This window comes from Megalobrama amblycephala, linkage group LG2 (assembly GCF_018812025.1).
Source record: "Megalobrama amblycephala isolate DHTTF-2021 linkage group LG2, ASM1881202v1, whole genome shotgun sequence".
Classification (NCBI taxonomy): Eukaryota; Metazoa; Chordata; class Actinopteri; order Cypriniformes; family Xenocyprididae; genus Megalobrama; species Megalobrama amblycephala.
The window spans coordinates 54,151,143-54,165,669 of NC_063045.1; the positions used below are offsets into that span (position 1 = coordinate 54,151,143).

Consider the following 14,527-nt stretch of genomic DNA (forward strand, 5'->3'; position numbering starts at 1 on the left):
TAGAAAGCATAACGTTTTGTCTTTATAGTATTAACAGTTAATAGTATGTTTGTATCTCAACATGATGAACTTCAGAGAGCATCTAATTCAAAACTGTCATGCATTTCAAATATTGTAATTTCATTCTATTATTGACGATTTCTGATTAATTTCTAATATGCAATTCAAATTGTTGTATTTTCCATAATTGTTGCAATTCTGAAATTTAAGCATATATTAAATAATTTTATTTTAAATTACAGTGCCCTCTACTAATATTGGCACCCTTAGTAAATATGAGCTAAGGCAGCTGTGAAAATAAATCTGCATTGTTTATCCTTTTCATTCCAAAAATTCACAAAATTCTAATCTTTCATTTAAGTGAAACAATTAAAATGGGGGAAAAAGCTCATTATGAAATAAATGTTTTTCTCCTGTTCACGTTGGCCACAATTATTGGCACCCAATTATTGCAACGTCCTTTTCCCAAGATAACAGCTCTAAGTCCAGTCTTGTCTGACAACTGATTATGCTGGAGATTGTTTTTGGATGAGCGAGGAGGATTTTTCTTGAACCCCTCTTTCAATTGTTTTACTAGGTTAGATTTTTGTGAATTTTTTGAATGAAAGATTAAAAGGATAAACAATGCAGATTTATTTTTACAGCCACTTATATTTACTAAGGGTGCCAATATTAGTGGAGGGCACTGTATTATATTGTTAATTGAAATTATTATATAATTAAAAATAAAAAAGTGATAACATGGAAAAGTAACAGATTTTATTTAAAATATGACGACTTATCGCTGAATCAACCTAAATACATTAATTTGTAACAACAAAATACATTTTAATGGGTTAAATCAAGTAAAAAAACAGCTTTTTAAGATAACAATTGCAGGTGACCACTTTTTTTTAGTGTGGGTTTTAAATTACTCTCACTTTTCCTTTAGATTTTTACAGCCAAATGTCATATATGAAACTCTTAGTAGAAGAAAATTGCAGTTCAAATGACAATTTAAAGGTGGACTATAATTTCAAAAACACTGTTAGGTAGTCAGTCGGGTCGACACCAACAACAAACGTCTAACCAATCAGCATTAGGGGGTGTATGACGGTCTAGGAGAGAGAACAAGCAAGAGGGAAATTTGAAAATAAGAAAAAATAAATCTGCAGAACGAGAGATGGGACACAATACAAAAGAGCTCAAAAGAATATAACTGGAATGAAGGTGGGAAGTGGGAAAGTGGGAAGGCCTGAAAACAGATGCGGAGGCTGCTTTGATCCTGCTTCTCATGTGAGTAACACTGGGTTTTGATTGTCTGGAGCTGCTGTACTGTTGGCGACTAACAACGAACACTTTGTATTTACTCTTGTGTACTGTACATTCATTTTTTGTGCCTCCTTGTCGTTCGTTCATCAACTGCACTTTATGTTTCGTGAAGCATTTTGTTGCACGTCAGCTGTAACAAATAGACATGCACTCGCATTGCGTGTGTAACAGTGGCCAGATAGTGAGAGATTTGCAGTTAAACTACTGCACACTGAGAACTGCTAGAGAATGTGGTGTTTAGCGTAATTGTTAATGCATTCGCCTTGCATGCCAGCAGTGATCGGGCAGGGGTTTGAGACCGACTCGGAGGAGGGTGGTTAGGATTGGAGTATGAGTTTTGGAGGCAGAGCAATGAAGAGAGTCCATATCAACAATGTCCAACAGCGTTGTTCAAAATCTACTTACCGCACCTTTAATGCCTAATGTCTCTATAATGGATCTGTATGACCATGGAATTTTTCAGAAATCAACATGTTTCAACTTGTTATGTGTGTTTGTACATGTGTGTGTGTGTGAGTGAGTGAGGCATTCGGAGAGAGAAAGAGAAGCAGCACAGGATGCTTTACTCCTCTTCAGATAAGGTTATGTTACAGTGTCTGTCTTGTTTTCTTTGTTTTGTAAAAAACACATTTTAGATTAGAATGTGCCTTTAAATTTTTTTTTTATTATTATTCTCTTTGCAGGAGCAAGGGAAAAAAAACAAAAACGAGTGAAGAATTTGTACAGGGCAGGACTCAGCTCACTTGTAGGCATTCAGGTATGATAATATCTTCATCTACAATCAAAATACTGAAACATCATTATTTCATACTCTGCTATTGTAAAAATAATTTCTAAAATTACAGAATTACTGACCCAGTCACATGGAAGTGCTGTGCTAAGAATTTTGACAAGGCTGTTTAATACGTTGCTGAACGTTTCTTTTCTGCATTTAGTCTTTACAGCTCAGAAACTGTGATTACTGTAGCACGTGGACGTGACCGTGCAGGGTTATCTGTCTGCTCCGCTGAAGGCATCGATTAGGACAGTTAGAGGGTGTTTTTAAACTCAGCTGTGACATGTGCACGGACATCAATAAATGGACATCAGCCAAACCGCCCCAGGAGCTCACAGCATTGTCCCGTGAAGTAAAGGATTGCATTAATAGCTTTTAATGACCTAATTAAATGATTTAGTGACAGATTCCACTTAAAATTAGGTTTCTTAAAACTAAAAGCCACGAAATCTGGTCTCTTGGTTTTTGTGTGATTTGTCAGTTTAACCAGGGCAGGGCATTTTCAGCTTGTGTATTTGCACATCTTTTGTGCAGATTGGATTGAGGAGGAAATCTCATGTTGAAACAATACACATCAGTACAAGAGAGAGGGGGAGGGAGAGAGGGAGAACAGAGCAGAGGAGCAGTGTCAGTGTGAACCGTCTGTCGTTTTTACCAGTTATCTGCTGCCAGATTTGTTCCATCTGTTGCCATAGCAACAGTCATTATGCATACTTTCAGATTGTTGAGTTAGTATTCAGGACCTGACGATATTTGTACGTGTAGTACTATTGTAAAAAATGGTTCACAGATGTTCTTTGTTTGCTATTTAAATGGGACTGATATCTGAAAAGTGAAAGTGGAAAAAGTTAAATCTTACTGATTTCAACCTCAGTCTGAAAAAAAACCTCATCTCGTCCGGAGTATTTCATTGCTGTGTCTGATCTCGTTTTGATTTCCACCATAGTCTGATATCTCACTTTGATCTACACCCCAGTCTGATTTCATCATCCAGTCTCCACCTCAGTTTGATTTCACTGTCTGCCAGTCTGATTTCCTCCTCAGTCTGATCTCCACCTGTGTCTGATTTCTACCTCAGTCTTATTCCATTGTCTGATATGCACCTCAGTCTGATTTTAATTTCTCACAGTCTGTTTTACTAACTGATTTCCACTTCAGTTTTATTTCACTTTCTAATATACACCTCAGTAGTATATCTCACTCTCATCTACTCCCCAGTCTGATTTCACTTTCTGTTATCTTGGTTTATGATTTCACCATCTGATCTCCACCTGATTTCAATGTCTGATTTCCATCTCAGTCTAATATTGACCTGAGTTTGATTGACTCTCTGATTTCCACCTGATTTTGCAGTCTGATCTTCACCTCTGTCTGATTTCTACCTCAATCCGATTGCATTGTCTCATAGCCACTTGAGTATGATTTTACTTTCTGACAGTCTGATTTCACTGCCTGATATCCACCACATCCTGATTTCACTGACAGTCTGATTTCATTCTTTGATTTCCACCTCAGTCTGATTTCACAGTCTCATCATCATCAGTTTCATCATCTTATCTCCATCTTGGTCTGATATCTTACTCTGATCTGACTACACCCCAGTCTGATTTCACTTTCTGATATCCAGTTTTATGATTTCACTGCCAGTCTGATTTCACCATCCAGTCTCCACCTCAGTTTGATTTCAATGTCCGAGTTTTTACTGTCTGATTTCAACCGGAGTTTGATTTCAATGTCTGCCAGTCTGATTTCTGATTTCCTCCTCAGTCTGATCTCCACCTGTGTCTGATTTCTACCTCAGTCTGATTTTACTTTCTGATAGTCTGTTTTACTAACTGATTTCCACCTCAGTTTGATTGCACTTCCTAATCTACACCTCATCCATACTGTATATCTCACTGTCATCTACACTCCAGTCTGATTTCACTTTCTGATATCTTGGTTTATGATTTCACCATCTGATCTCCACCTCCATCTGATTTCAATGTCTGATTTCCATCTCAGTCTAATATTGACCTGAGTTTGATTCACTCTCTGATTTCCACCTGATTTTGCAGTCTGATCTTCACCTCTGTCTGATATCTACCTCAATCTGATTGCATTGTCTCATAGCCACTTCAGTATGATTTTACTTTCTGACAGTCTGATTTCACTGCCTGATATCCACCACATCCTGATTTCACTGACAGTCTGATTTCATTCTCTGATTTCCACCTCAGCCTGATTTCACAGTCTCATCATCATCAGTTTCATCATCTTATCTCCATCTTGGTCTGATATCTTACTCTGATCTGACTTCACCCCAGTCTGATTTCACTTTCTGATATCCAGTTTTATGATTTCACTGACAGTCAGATTTCATCATCCAGTCTTTTCCTCAGTTTGATTTCACTGTCTGCCAGTCTGATTTTATCAATCTGATTTCCTCCTCAGTCCGATCTCTACCTGTGTCTGATGTCCACCTCAGTCTGATTTTAATTTCTCAGTCTGTTTTACTAACTGATATCCACTTCAGTTTGATTTCACTTTACACCTCAGTAGTATATCTCACTCTCATCTACTCCCCAGTCTGATTTCACTTTCTGTTATCTTGGTTTATGATTTCACCATCTGATCTCCACCTCCATCTGATTTCAATGTCTGATTTCCATCTCAGTCTAATATTGACCTGAGTTTGATTCACTCTCTGATTTCCACCTGATTTTGCAGTCTGATCTTCACCTCTGTCTGATTCCTACCTCAATCCGATTGCATTGTCTCATAACCACTTGAGTATGATTTTACTTTCTGACAGTCTGATTTCACTGCCTGATATCCACCACATCCTGATTTCACTGACAGTCTGATTTCATTCTCTGATTTCCACCTCAGTCTGATTTCACAGTCTCATCTCCACCGGAGTCTGATTTCATCATCTTATCTCCACTTTGGTCTGATATCTTACTCTGATCTACACCCCAGTCTGATTTCACTTTCTGATATCCAGTTTTATGATTTCACTGCCAGTCTGATTTCACCATCCAGTCTCCACCTCAGTTTGATTTCAATGTCCGAGTTTTTACTGTCTGATTTCAACCGGAGTTTGATTTCAATGTCTGCCAGTCTGATTTCTGATTTCCTCCTCAGTCTGATCTCCACCTGTGTCTGATTTCTTCCTCAGTCTCATTTTACTTTCTGATAGTCTGTTTTACTAACTGATTTCCACCTCAGTTTGATTGCACTTCCTAATCTACACCTCAGTCATATTGTATATCTCACTCTCATCTACACTCCAGTCTGATTTCACTTTCTGATATCTTGGTTTATGATTTTACTCTTTGAGAGCTGATTTCACAATCCGATCTCCACATCAGTCTGATTTCAATGTCTGATTTCATCTTATTTTGTCTTTACTGTCTAATACCAACCCATATTTGATTTCACTCTCTAATTTGCACATGTCTGATTTTACAGTCTGATCTTTACCTCTGTCTGATTTCTACCTCAGTCCAATTCCACTGTCTCATTGCCAATTAAGTATGATTTTACTTTCTGACAGTCTGATTTCAGATTTACTGATTTCTTTCTCTGATTTGCAGCTGAGTCTGATTTCATTGTGTGATCCCCACCTGAGACTGATTTCACAGTCTCATCTACATCAGAGTCTGATTTCATCATCTTATCTTCCCTTTGGTCTGATATGTCATTCTGATCTGCACCTCTGTCTGATTCCACTTTCTGATATGCAACTTGAGTTCACTGTCTGACAGTCTGTTTTTACTATCTCAGTCTGATTTCCAACTCAGCCTGACTTTACTGTCTGATATCAACTCGAGTCTGATTTCACTCTCTGATTTCCAACTCAGGCTGATTTTGCAGTCTGATCTCCACCTCTATCCGATTCCACTGTTTCATAGCCACTTCAGTATGATTTTACATTCTGTCTGATTTAATTGTCTGATATCCACCACATCCTGATTTCACTATCTGATATACTGATTTCTTTCTCTGATTTCCACTGAGTCTGATTTCATTGTGTGATCCCCACCTGAGTCTGATTTCACAGTCTCATATCCACCAGAGTCTGATTTCATCATCTTATCTCCACTTTGGTCTGATATCTCATTCTGATCTGCACCTCAGTTCTGATATGCAGCTTAATGTCACGGGAAATAAAGATAGATGCAAGTGCAAGTCAAAATATCTCATTTATTGAGCTTCACGCCAGAAAGTCAGGAACAAACACACAAACAGCAGGAGAGCGGCGACACAGGGACTTCGGTGGGCCATGGTGAGATGATCGTGGTGAAGTCCGTGGGAGTGTGAGCAGAAGTGAAGAATCCAACGATGAAACAATAATCCAGAACGAAGACACGAAGAACCAACTCCAAACGGAAGCACACACGAGGAAAACAGGGGAACAGAAACAGGGAACTCCAACAACGATCTGACAAACACGAGACGAAAGACAAGGCAATAAATAGGCAGTCCTGGATTGAAAACAGCTGCCGCTGATCAAACAATCAGCGGCGACGCCCACATGAAACAATTAACGTGACAGCACAACATAAACACAGACCACAGACAGAGACTGCGGATCTTCAACCGTGACACTTAATAAGTTCACTGTCTGACAGTCTGATTTTACTATCCAATTTCCACCTGTTTCACTTTACTATCTGATGTCATCTTGAGTTTGATTTCACTCTCTGATTTCCAACTCAGGCTGATTTTGCAGTTTGATCTCCACCTCTGTCTGATTTCTACCTCAATCCGATTCTCATAGCCACTTCATGATTTTACTTTCTAACAGTCTGATTTCACTGTCTGATATCCACCACATCCTGATTTCACTGTCTGACAGTCTGATTTCATTCTTTGATTTCTACCTCAGTCTGATTGGATAGTAAAATCAGTCTCATCTCCACCGGAGTCTGATTTCATCATCTTATCTCCACTCTGATCTACACCCCAGTCTGATTTCACTTTCTGTGAATTTCACTTGACAGTCCGACTTCACCATCCAGTCTCCACCTCAGTACTGTCTGATATGAACTCACTCTATGATTTGCATTCTTATCTCCTCCTGTCTGATTTCCACCTCAGTCTGATTTTTCAGTCTGATCTCTTCCTCTGCCTGATTTCCATCTCAGTCTGAATATACCTTCTGACAGTCTGATTTCACTCCTTGACGTTCACCACAGTTTGCTTTTACTGTCCGATTTCCATCTCCATCCGATTTAACTGCCTAATCTCCAGTTCACTCTGATTTTGCGGTCTAATTTTTTGTGTCCTTTTTTTCAACTCAGCCCCTTCACAGTGATTGAGGCAGACCATGGCAGCTTTACTCAAGTGGGATGATCTGATCTGTGATAAATAAACAGGAAAGACATTGTGTGATGATCATGAGGAAAACTCTCACTTCACAGAATCTCAGAACAGTCTCAGAACCTTCATGGATAAAACAAAGCCTCATTCTTGAGGTAATATTATTGTATTCCTCGTGTTTTTAGAATTTCAGTTGATGACGTTGTTGATGATTGCCCTTTGTTTCTGCTGCCATCTCCCATCAGCATCCACAATTGCAGTCTTTGTTGTCTGAATGAGAGGACACATTCTTCTAGAGGGATGACCTCTCATCCCCCTGCTGGCCCTGGCAGTGCTGACACCAGCCCAGCAGCCGTCTTTCTCTCTCTGTCTCTTATTGTCTTTTCTTTCTCAAAGGCCAGCAGCAGGATATCTGACAGATATACAGTGTGTAAATGGTCGCTTCAAGGCAACGAGAGATATATGGAATATGTAAGTAAAACTGGCTTTAATATAAAATCTTTATAAAATCTCTGATATGCTTTCCTCTTAAATGCAAAAGTGTAAAGTGTTTAAATGTTTTATTGTCACAGTTTTAAAAATGTACAATTGCTAAGCTTTTTAATGCGAGCTTGAGTTGTGCTGAATATATAGAGCTTCAGTTTTCTCTTACAGCCAGTTTTAGCAACACATCCATATCTCCCTCTGGGACACACGCACAATAAACAAACTGAAACAAGTGCGAGGCACCAAGCAGTGCTGCCTTTTTATTGGTTGTTTAAATGTTTGTCTAAACAGTAAGGAGTGGATCTGGGCCTCTTGCATAAGAAATGGGGACAGGCAAGCGATTATGATGCTCATGAAGGATCTTCAGAAAGATTAAACCATTGATCGTAGAAAATGTAAAGGGGTTTTGGTTATTTGACAGCGTTTTGGAGAACATTATGAATGAATCTCATGAAATCATGTCCATAATGAAAAGATTTGTTTGCATTATGCCATTCATTTCATGACAAATTAGCACATATATACATTTATATATAATATTACAAAAATTATAGAATTTTATTGTACTATTGATAAAATTATAAGGTTTCATTTGTTAACATTAGTTAACATTAACTAACAATGAAAACAACTAACATTTATTAATCTTAGATTATGATTAATTTTTAGCATTTAATAATACATTATTAAAATCAAAAGATGTATCTGTTCAAATTATTTAACAGACCTGATCTAACATGAACTATCAATGAACTGTTGTATTTTTATTAACTAACATTAACAAAGATTAATAAATACTGTAATAGATGTATTGTTCATTGTTAATTAAAGCATTAACTTACATGAACTAATGGAACCTTATTTTACAGTGTTACCATATTATTTATATTGTAAATTTATATTCATTAAATTCATAAAAGAAATTAGCATATTATAATTTGTTAAATATTAACGTGCCATTATGCAGTTTTACTGACTTAAGACCAGATAAAATACTTCAGCTCAGTTCAGTGGCATAATCGGACTTCAGTCTGATTCCCTGGCGGCGCTCATTATTTTGTGGCTTACTGAGACACACAATGGTCTGACCTAAATCTAACACCCAAATAATTGACAGAGATAGAATATATGTGTGTGTTGACGGCTTTCAGAGCTGCTCTGTTCCTGAGCAGAGTTCTCATTCATCTGTCTTCCTGTTTGACATGTTTGTCTGATATTCTTATGGACAGAATGACCTGCCAAACCATAGAGAATGTTCAGCATGAATTTTCATGGCGTGTCATGCTGACCAGGAATTCATATTTGGAATATATATTTGTTCCAGTTATGCTCTAAAATATTTCACTATCTATTATATATTTTTCCATTATTTTAAATTGTACATCAAATGATTACGGGTCATAATATCTGAGTCTAAATGTGATTATGTGATGCAGTTCCTGATGGAGTTGCTCAGACGTTGACTGCTGCTGGGACTATGAAAAGGGAGGGATAAACACCGGTAAGCTCATTTAACATGCAGAGAAACAGAAAAACATCTCTATCATAGAGAATGTCCTGCTGGAGTATCTACTGAAGATGTGAAATTGAAACACCTCTTAAGAGACCTGAGATTGAGAGGATGCATTAGAATTTTTGGTATCTTTAAATTTGTATTCAGTTTAAAGCTTATGCTGACCTATTTTCTGGGAAAAAGAAGTTGCAGAGGATCTCTCTTTTTTTCCCCCCAGACTTTTTTTCCAAGTAGAACCTGACTTATCTCATCCTAAAAAGCTATGAATCATATGCTGCACATTGCCGGGATGTGTGCAGTGATGGCAGCAAATTTTTCAATAATTAACCCCAAGTATGATAATAGTGATTTTTGCCTTAGCACTTATAAAGCTTTAAAAAACTTTAAAAAAACATCCTTTTAACATTTGATTTCCTTGAACTTTAAATATATTTCAACTAGAAAACAAATAGAGTAAATCAAAGTAAATTCTATTCAAAAATTCTAATTATTTTTCAAATATATTTGAATTATTCTTATATCAATCCATTTATGATTGTTCTTTTTAGCCATAATATCTTTTGATATCACATACTCATAGCTCATATACTCATATCCATCTATTCAATTCAGACATGTAGTTCACCGCTGCTTTAAAAATATATATGTGTCTACATTTAGTTGCCACTTCTTCAGAATTTGAGACATATTTCCTTATTTCTGCCTGCCAAGTCTGGTACCCTGTCTCATGTCAAGTGTTGCATGAGCTCTCAAGAGTGTTAAAAGCACTGTTTAGCAACACTTGCAGAATGTAGTACCAAGGGGGATAGACCTGATTCTTAGAAAACAATTTTTGTTTTTTGTTTGTTTTGGACATGATTGATTTTCCAGTTCCTCATTTGATCTGAACTTATGTGTGTTTGTAAAGTTCCTACAGAGCTACTCTTTCTTGCTCTTGGATATTGCTTGAGGCAGTAAGGGCCCCTCTTCTTTACTTTTGTGGCAATGTTATTTTACTCAGAGATAAATAATTTTTATTATTAATTTATTCATTACTTATGAATAAAATCATTTTCATCCATCACTTATTCGTCTGACTGGATCTCACTGCATCAGTATCCTTTTAATACCAATCCCTAAGATGACTTGTTTGCCACAGGTAAGACATGCCTAAGAGAAAGGACTTCCTGGCACTCGTTTTGATTGTGTTACCATGGACTTTACTCATCACATTTTGGCACCAACGTGCTGGCAACCCGTTGCTTCCAGTTCTGAAAGGTAAATACTAAGATCATTCTTTCAAATGCTATAGTTAATTTAGGCATTTAATGGTATAGCATCTTACATTTTGGTGCCTTTGGCACACGGCATTAGATGTTGTGGCTCATCCTGTTGCCTATCTAGTTGCGAGTAGCATATGGTACTGTCTTGTGTCAGGCTTTGTGGATGATTCGCTATTCCCTGCATTACCACTATGGCCCTGTTTACACCTGGTATTAAGATGCACTTTGGTCGATCGGATCACAGTTAGAAGAGGGAGACACATACCCGTTTACAGCAGGTGTTTTAATCCATCTCTTTTGACCACTTCTGTCCTGATTTCTTTGAGGAGAGGGTCTATGGGCAGGTAAATGTGTACGTTTTTTCAGATCTTCAAAATAAGGCCCTGTTTACACCTGGTATTAAGATACGCTTTGGTCAATCAGATCAGAAGTAGACGAAGGAGACATATTCCTGTTCGCATCTGGTGTTTTAATCCGTATCTTTTGTCAATTTTCAACCACTTCTGTCCTGATTTTGCTTTGTTTTGTTTTCTCAGATCTTTTGATCTAATGGACAAAAAGTCAGTAATGGCAAGAGAACATTGTGCTTGGTACATTTTTCGTCTTCAAACCAAACTTAGGTCTTCAGCCGACAAAGTTTAAATCCCATCTGGCTAGCATGCTTCCCATAATGTTAAGCATTAGATCAGTAGGCGGAGAGTCTTTTGAGGCTGTTCGAATGCATTCGACCACATGAGCGTCTACATTACGAAATCAATCCCGTCGAATGTGTTTTCGACTACCTTTGGAAGTGGTTGAAAGTGGACAAGCTCAAAACATTTTAGACCCTGTTTACACCTGTATTTAGCACTGTTAATACCAGGTGGAAACAGGGCCTTAAAAGGTTAGTTCACCCAAAAACGCAAATTCTATCATTAATTACTCACCCTCATGTCTTTCCACACCCGTAAGACTTTCGTTCATCTTCGGAACACAAATGAAGATCTTATTGATGAAATCAGAGAGCTTTCTGTCTCTCCATAGACTGCCTTTGCAACTGGAACTTTGACGCTAACACACCTGATTCAGTACACCTGATTATAACCACACACCTGATTATACCCACTTATACCTCCCTACTCTAAACTCTTGGAGAATTTTGTTTTTTTGATGGACAGTTAACAGAACTGGGGCCAGTAAAGCTCACCAAAGAAGCTTTAGACATCATGAGTCCTGCATCATAAAGAACAAGCACATCACTGAGATCACCCGGATTAAATACGTCCACAGCCACTCTCCACCCTGGTCTGATGCATTGCCAACTCTTCATGTAATAACTCCAACCTACAGTAGACCCGTCCAGAAGGCAGAGTTGACCCGCCTCACTAACACTCTCCTACATGTCCCCAAACTTCACTGGCTAGTGGTGGAGGACGCGGCACAGAGGACGGCGATGGTGTCCAGACTGCTGGAGAACACGGGAATGAATTACACCCACTTGAACGTAGAGACTCCTCCAAATCTCAAAGTGTTGAAGAAGCCCAGAAATGCTCGTATTCCACGTGGAACCATGCAGAGGAACCTGGCTCTCCGCTGGCTCAGGGAGAACATCAACTCCAGCTCGGGTCATAAAGGAGTTGTGTATTTTGCAGATGATGACAACACTTACAGCTTGGAGCTGTTTGAGGAGGTACAGTACCTTTGATCTGCTATTCATTGTTTGTGTCCATTCACATGACCGATTCCATCCTCTTTGTACCGCAGATGCGTTGGACTCGTAAAGCTTCTGTCTGGCCGGTCGCCTTCGTCGGAGGTCTCCGGTACGAGTCGCCCAAAATCAATTCTCAAGGCAAAGTGTTCGGCTGGAGGACGGTGTTTGACCCTCATCGACCTTTTGCCATCGACATGGCTGGGTTTGCAGTGAACCTTCAGCTCATCCTCAGTAAACCTCAAGCCTACTTTAAGCTAAAAGGGGTAAAAGGCGGATACCAGGAGAGCAGCTTGCTACAGGATCTGGTCACTCTCAGTGACCTGGAACCCAAAGCCTCTAACTGCACAAAGGTGAGTCCTAAACCTGAACCTTCATAACCTTGCCAAATCTTTTTAGTTTCTTTTTTTTTCTTTTGGAAAGTACAAGGCTTGTCAAAGCAAAAAGAAAAATGGGTTCTTCGTCTTTTTCAGGTACTGGTTTGGCACACCCGGACAGAAAGACCCTTGCTTGTGAATGAAGGAAAAAAGGGATTTACAAATGCCAGCGTGGAAGTATGATGAACTGCTGTCATGCATTTTTTTTAATACTGAAGTATCCTGTCAAAACTGGATTAGCAGCAAGCAAGAAAGAAAGAATTATTCAGCACACTGAATTTAAACTGTCCCCTTGTCAAAGACAGACTCGAGTATTTGACTAAGACACTCTCACTAAAGGGCAACTCTCAATTAAAAGGGATTTAATGGAAATGTAAAGAGTCAAACTCTTGAAAGTTTCACAACAATTTATTTCCCATGACTTTTGCACAGATTTTTGCCCTGTTTGCAGTCTGGAGTAGTCTAACTGCCAAAAGTCAGAGCCAGTCTACCAATTTTAGGCAGTTAGAATTGACAGATTTTTCAGAAACTTGCATGGTGGCCACCAACTCTGATTTTTTAGCTTGAGACTATAGATGCATCCCAATTCACGTACTTATGCACTATTCTATGACGTTTTTAAGTACAAATAGTGCAAGTAGTGTGTTCACACTGAAAATTCCAAAAAGAAAAAGTGCACTTTAAATACCCGGATGATGCACTAAATTAATGGAAAAAACTAAGTGTGGAATGTTGGACACTTCATGCACTCAACTGTCGCAGATTTAATTACATAGCGGAGGGGGAGGGACTCCATTGTTAAATGACAAAATAACCTTTTACAATTCACGCACTACATGAATGAGTACATAGTATATAGTGTGTCATTTGGGATGCAACTTATGATTCATTCCATTTGGAAGATATCAAACATGTTCGATATTTTGAGCCTATTTTAGAATGGATATTGTTTTCATTTGTCACAAATCTCCTAGCAACAAGGCACATGTTTCTTTGTGAGTTTGCTGTGTTGGAACCATAGATATATAAACATAGCTGCCTCATTAGTAGCTGTTTCTATGGGCCACTGTATTTAAGCAGTCCGCCATATTGGAACGGTCAAAACACCGGTCCATGAACAATCGAGAGCAAATTGACTGTTCATCTGGAACCATAGTTAGATGCATGTATGAATATCTATATCTGAAATAGACTTCAGCAGATGATTTTGCTAACCTAACACAATACAACAAAACGAACGCATCAGCTAGCACAACATTAAAAAGTTATCATAGTATAAAAACCTGTAATATTGAGTTATTATTACATATAAAAACACAAACCAACACATTCGCACCTGTGAAATTTTATTTCATTTCTTATGGAATTCAGACGCTGAACAATGTTGTGGCATCATTGATTCTTACTGTGAGTGATGACACCCTGACCGTTCCAGGATGGCAGGCTGATGTGTCTGGAGTGGTTGAATGTGGCATCTGTGTATAGTTGGAACGACTTGACAATCTGGTAGTTTGTGTGATCTTGCAAGTGTATGATGTCCTGTTTTTCTCTGTGATCATTAATAAATTTTGCAAAATGTATGATGCGTTGTGATTTAAAATTTCTTCTGATTTTAAAAGTTGTGTAGTGTATAAAAGATATAACACTGCTGCACAACAACTTCATTAAAGGTGCCATAGAACGTCTTTTCAAAAGATGTAATATAAGTCTAAGGTGTCCCCTGAATGTGTCTGTGAAGTTTCAGCTCAAAATACCCCATAGATTTTAATTAATTTTTTTAACTGCCTATTTTGGGGCATCATTAACTAT

General features: G+C 38.2%; 1 protein-coding gene across 2 annotated transcripts; it reads left to right on the forward strand.

The window, feature by feature from the left end:
* Positions 1-715: 715 nt before the first annotated feature.
* Positions 716-14,298, forward strand: b3gat1b (beta-1,3-glucuronyltransferase 1 (glucuronosyltransferase P) b). Of its 2 annotated transcripts, none has more exons than XM_048180950.1 (9): positions 716-1,275; positions 1,995-2,068; positions 7,375-7,548; positions 7,639-7,864; positions 9,316-9,380; positions 10,531-10,649; positions 11,812-12,323; positions 12,398-12,694; positions 12,815-14,298. In XM_048180950.1, the coding sequence occupies exons 6-9, from the start codon at positions 10,538-10,540 to the stop codon at positions 12,899-12,901; spliced, it is 1,008 nt and encodes a 335-aa protein (XP_048036907.1). In that variant the 5' UTR covers positions 716-1,275; positions 1,995-2,068; positions 7,375-7,548; positions 7,639-7,864; positions 9,316-9,380; positions 10,531-10,537; the 3' UTR covers positions 12,902-14,298. The 2 variants fall into 2 exon arrangements, with proteins under 2 accessions (XP_048036907.1, XP_048036906.1); XM_048180949.1 differs by lacking the exon at positions 716-1,275 and adding an exon at positions 1,324-1,892.
* Positions 14,299-14,527: the final 229 nt, after the last annotated feature.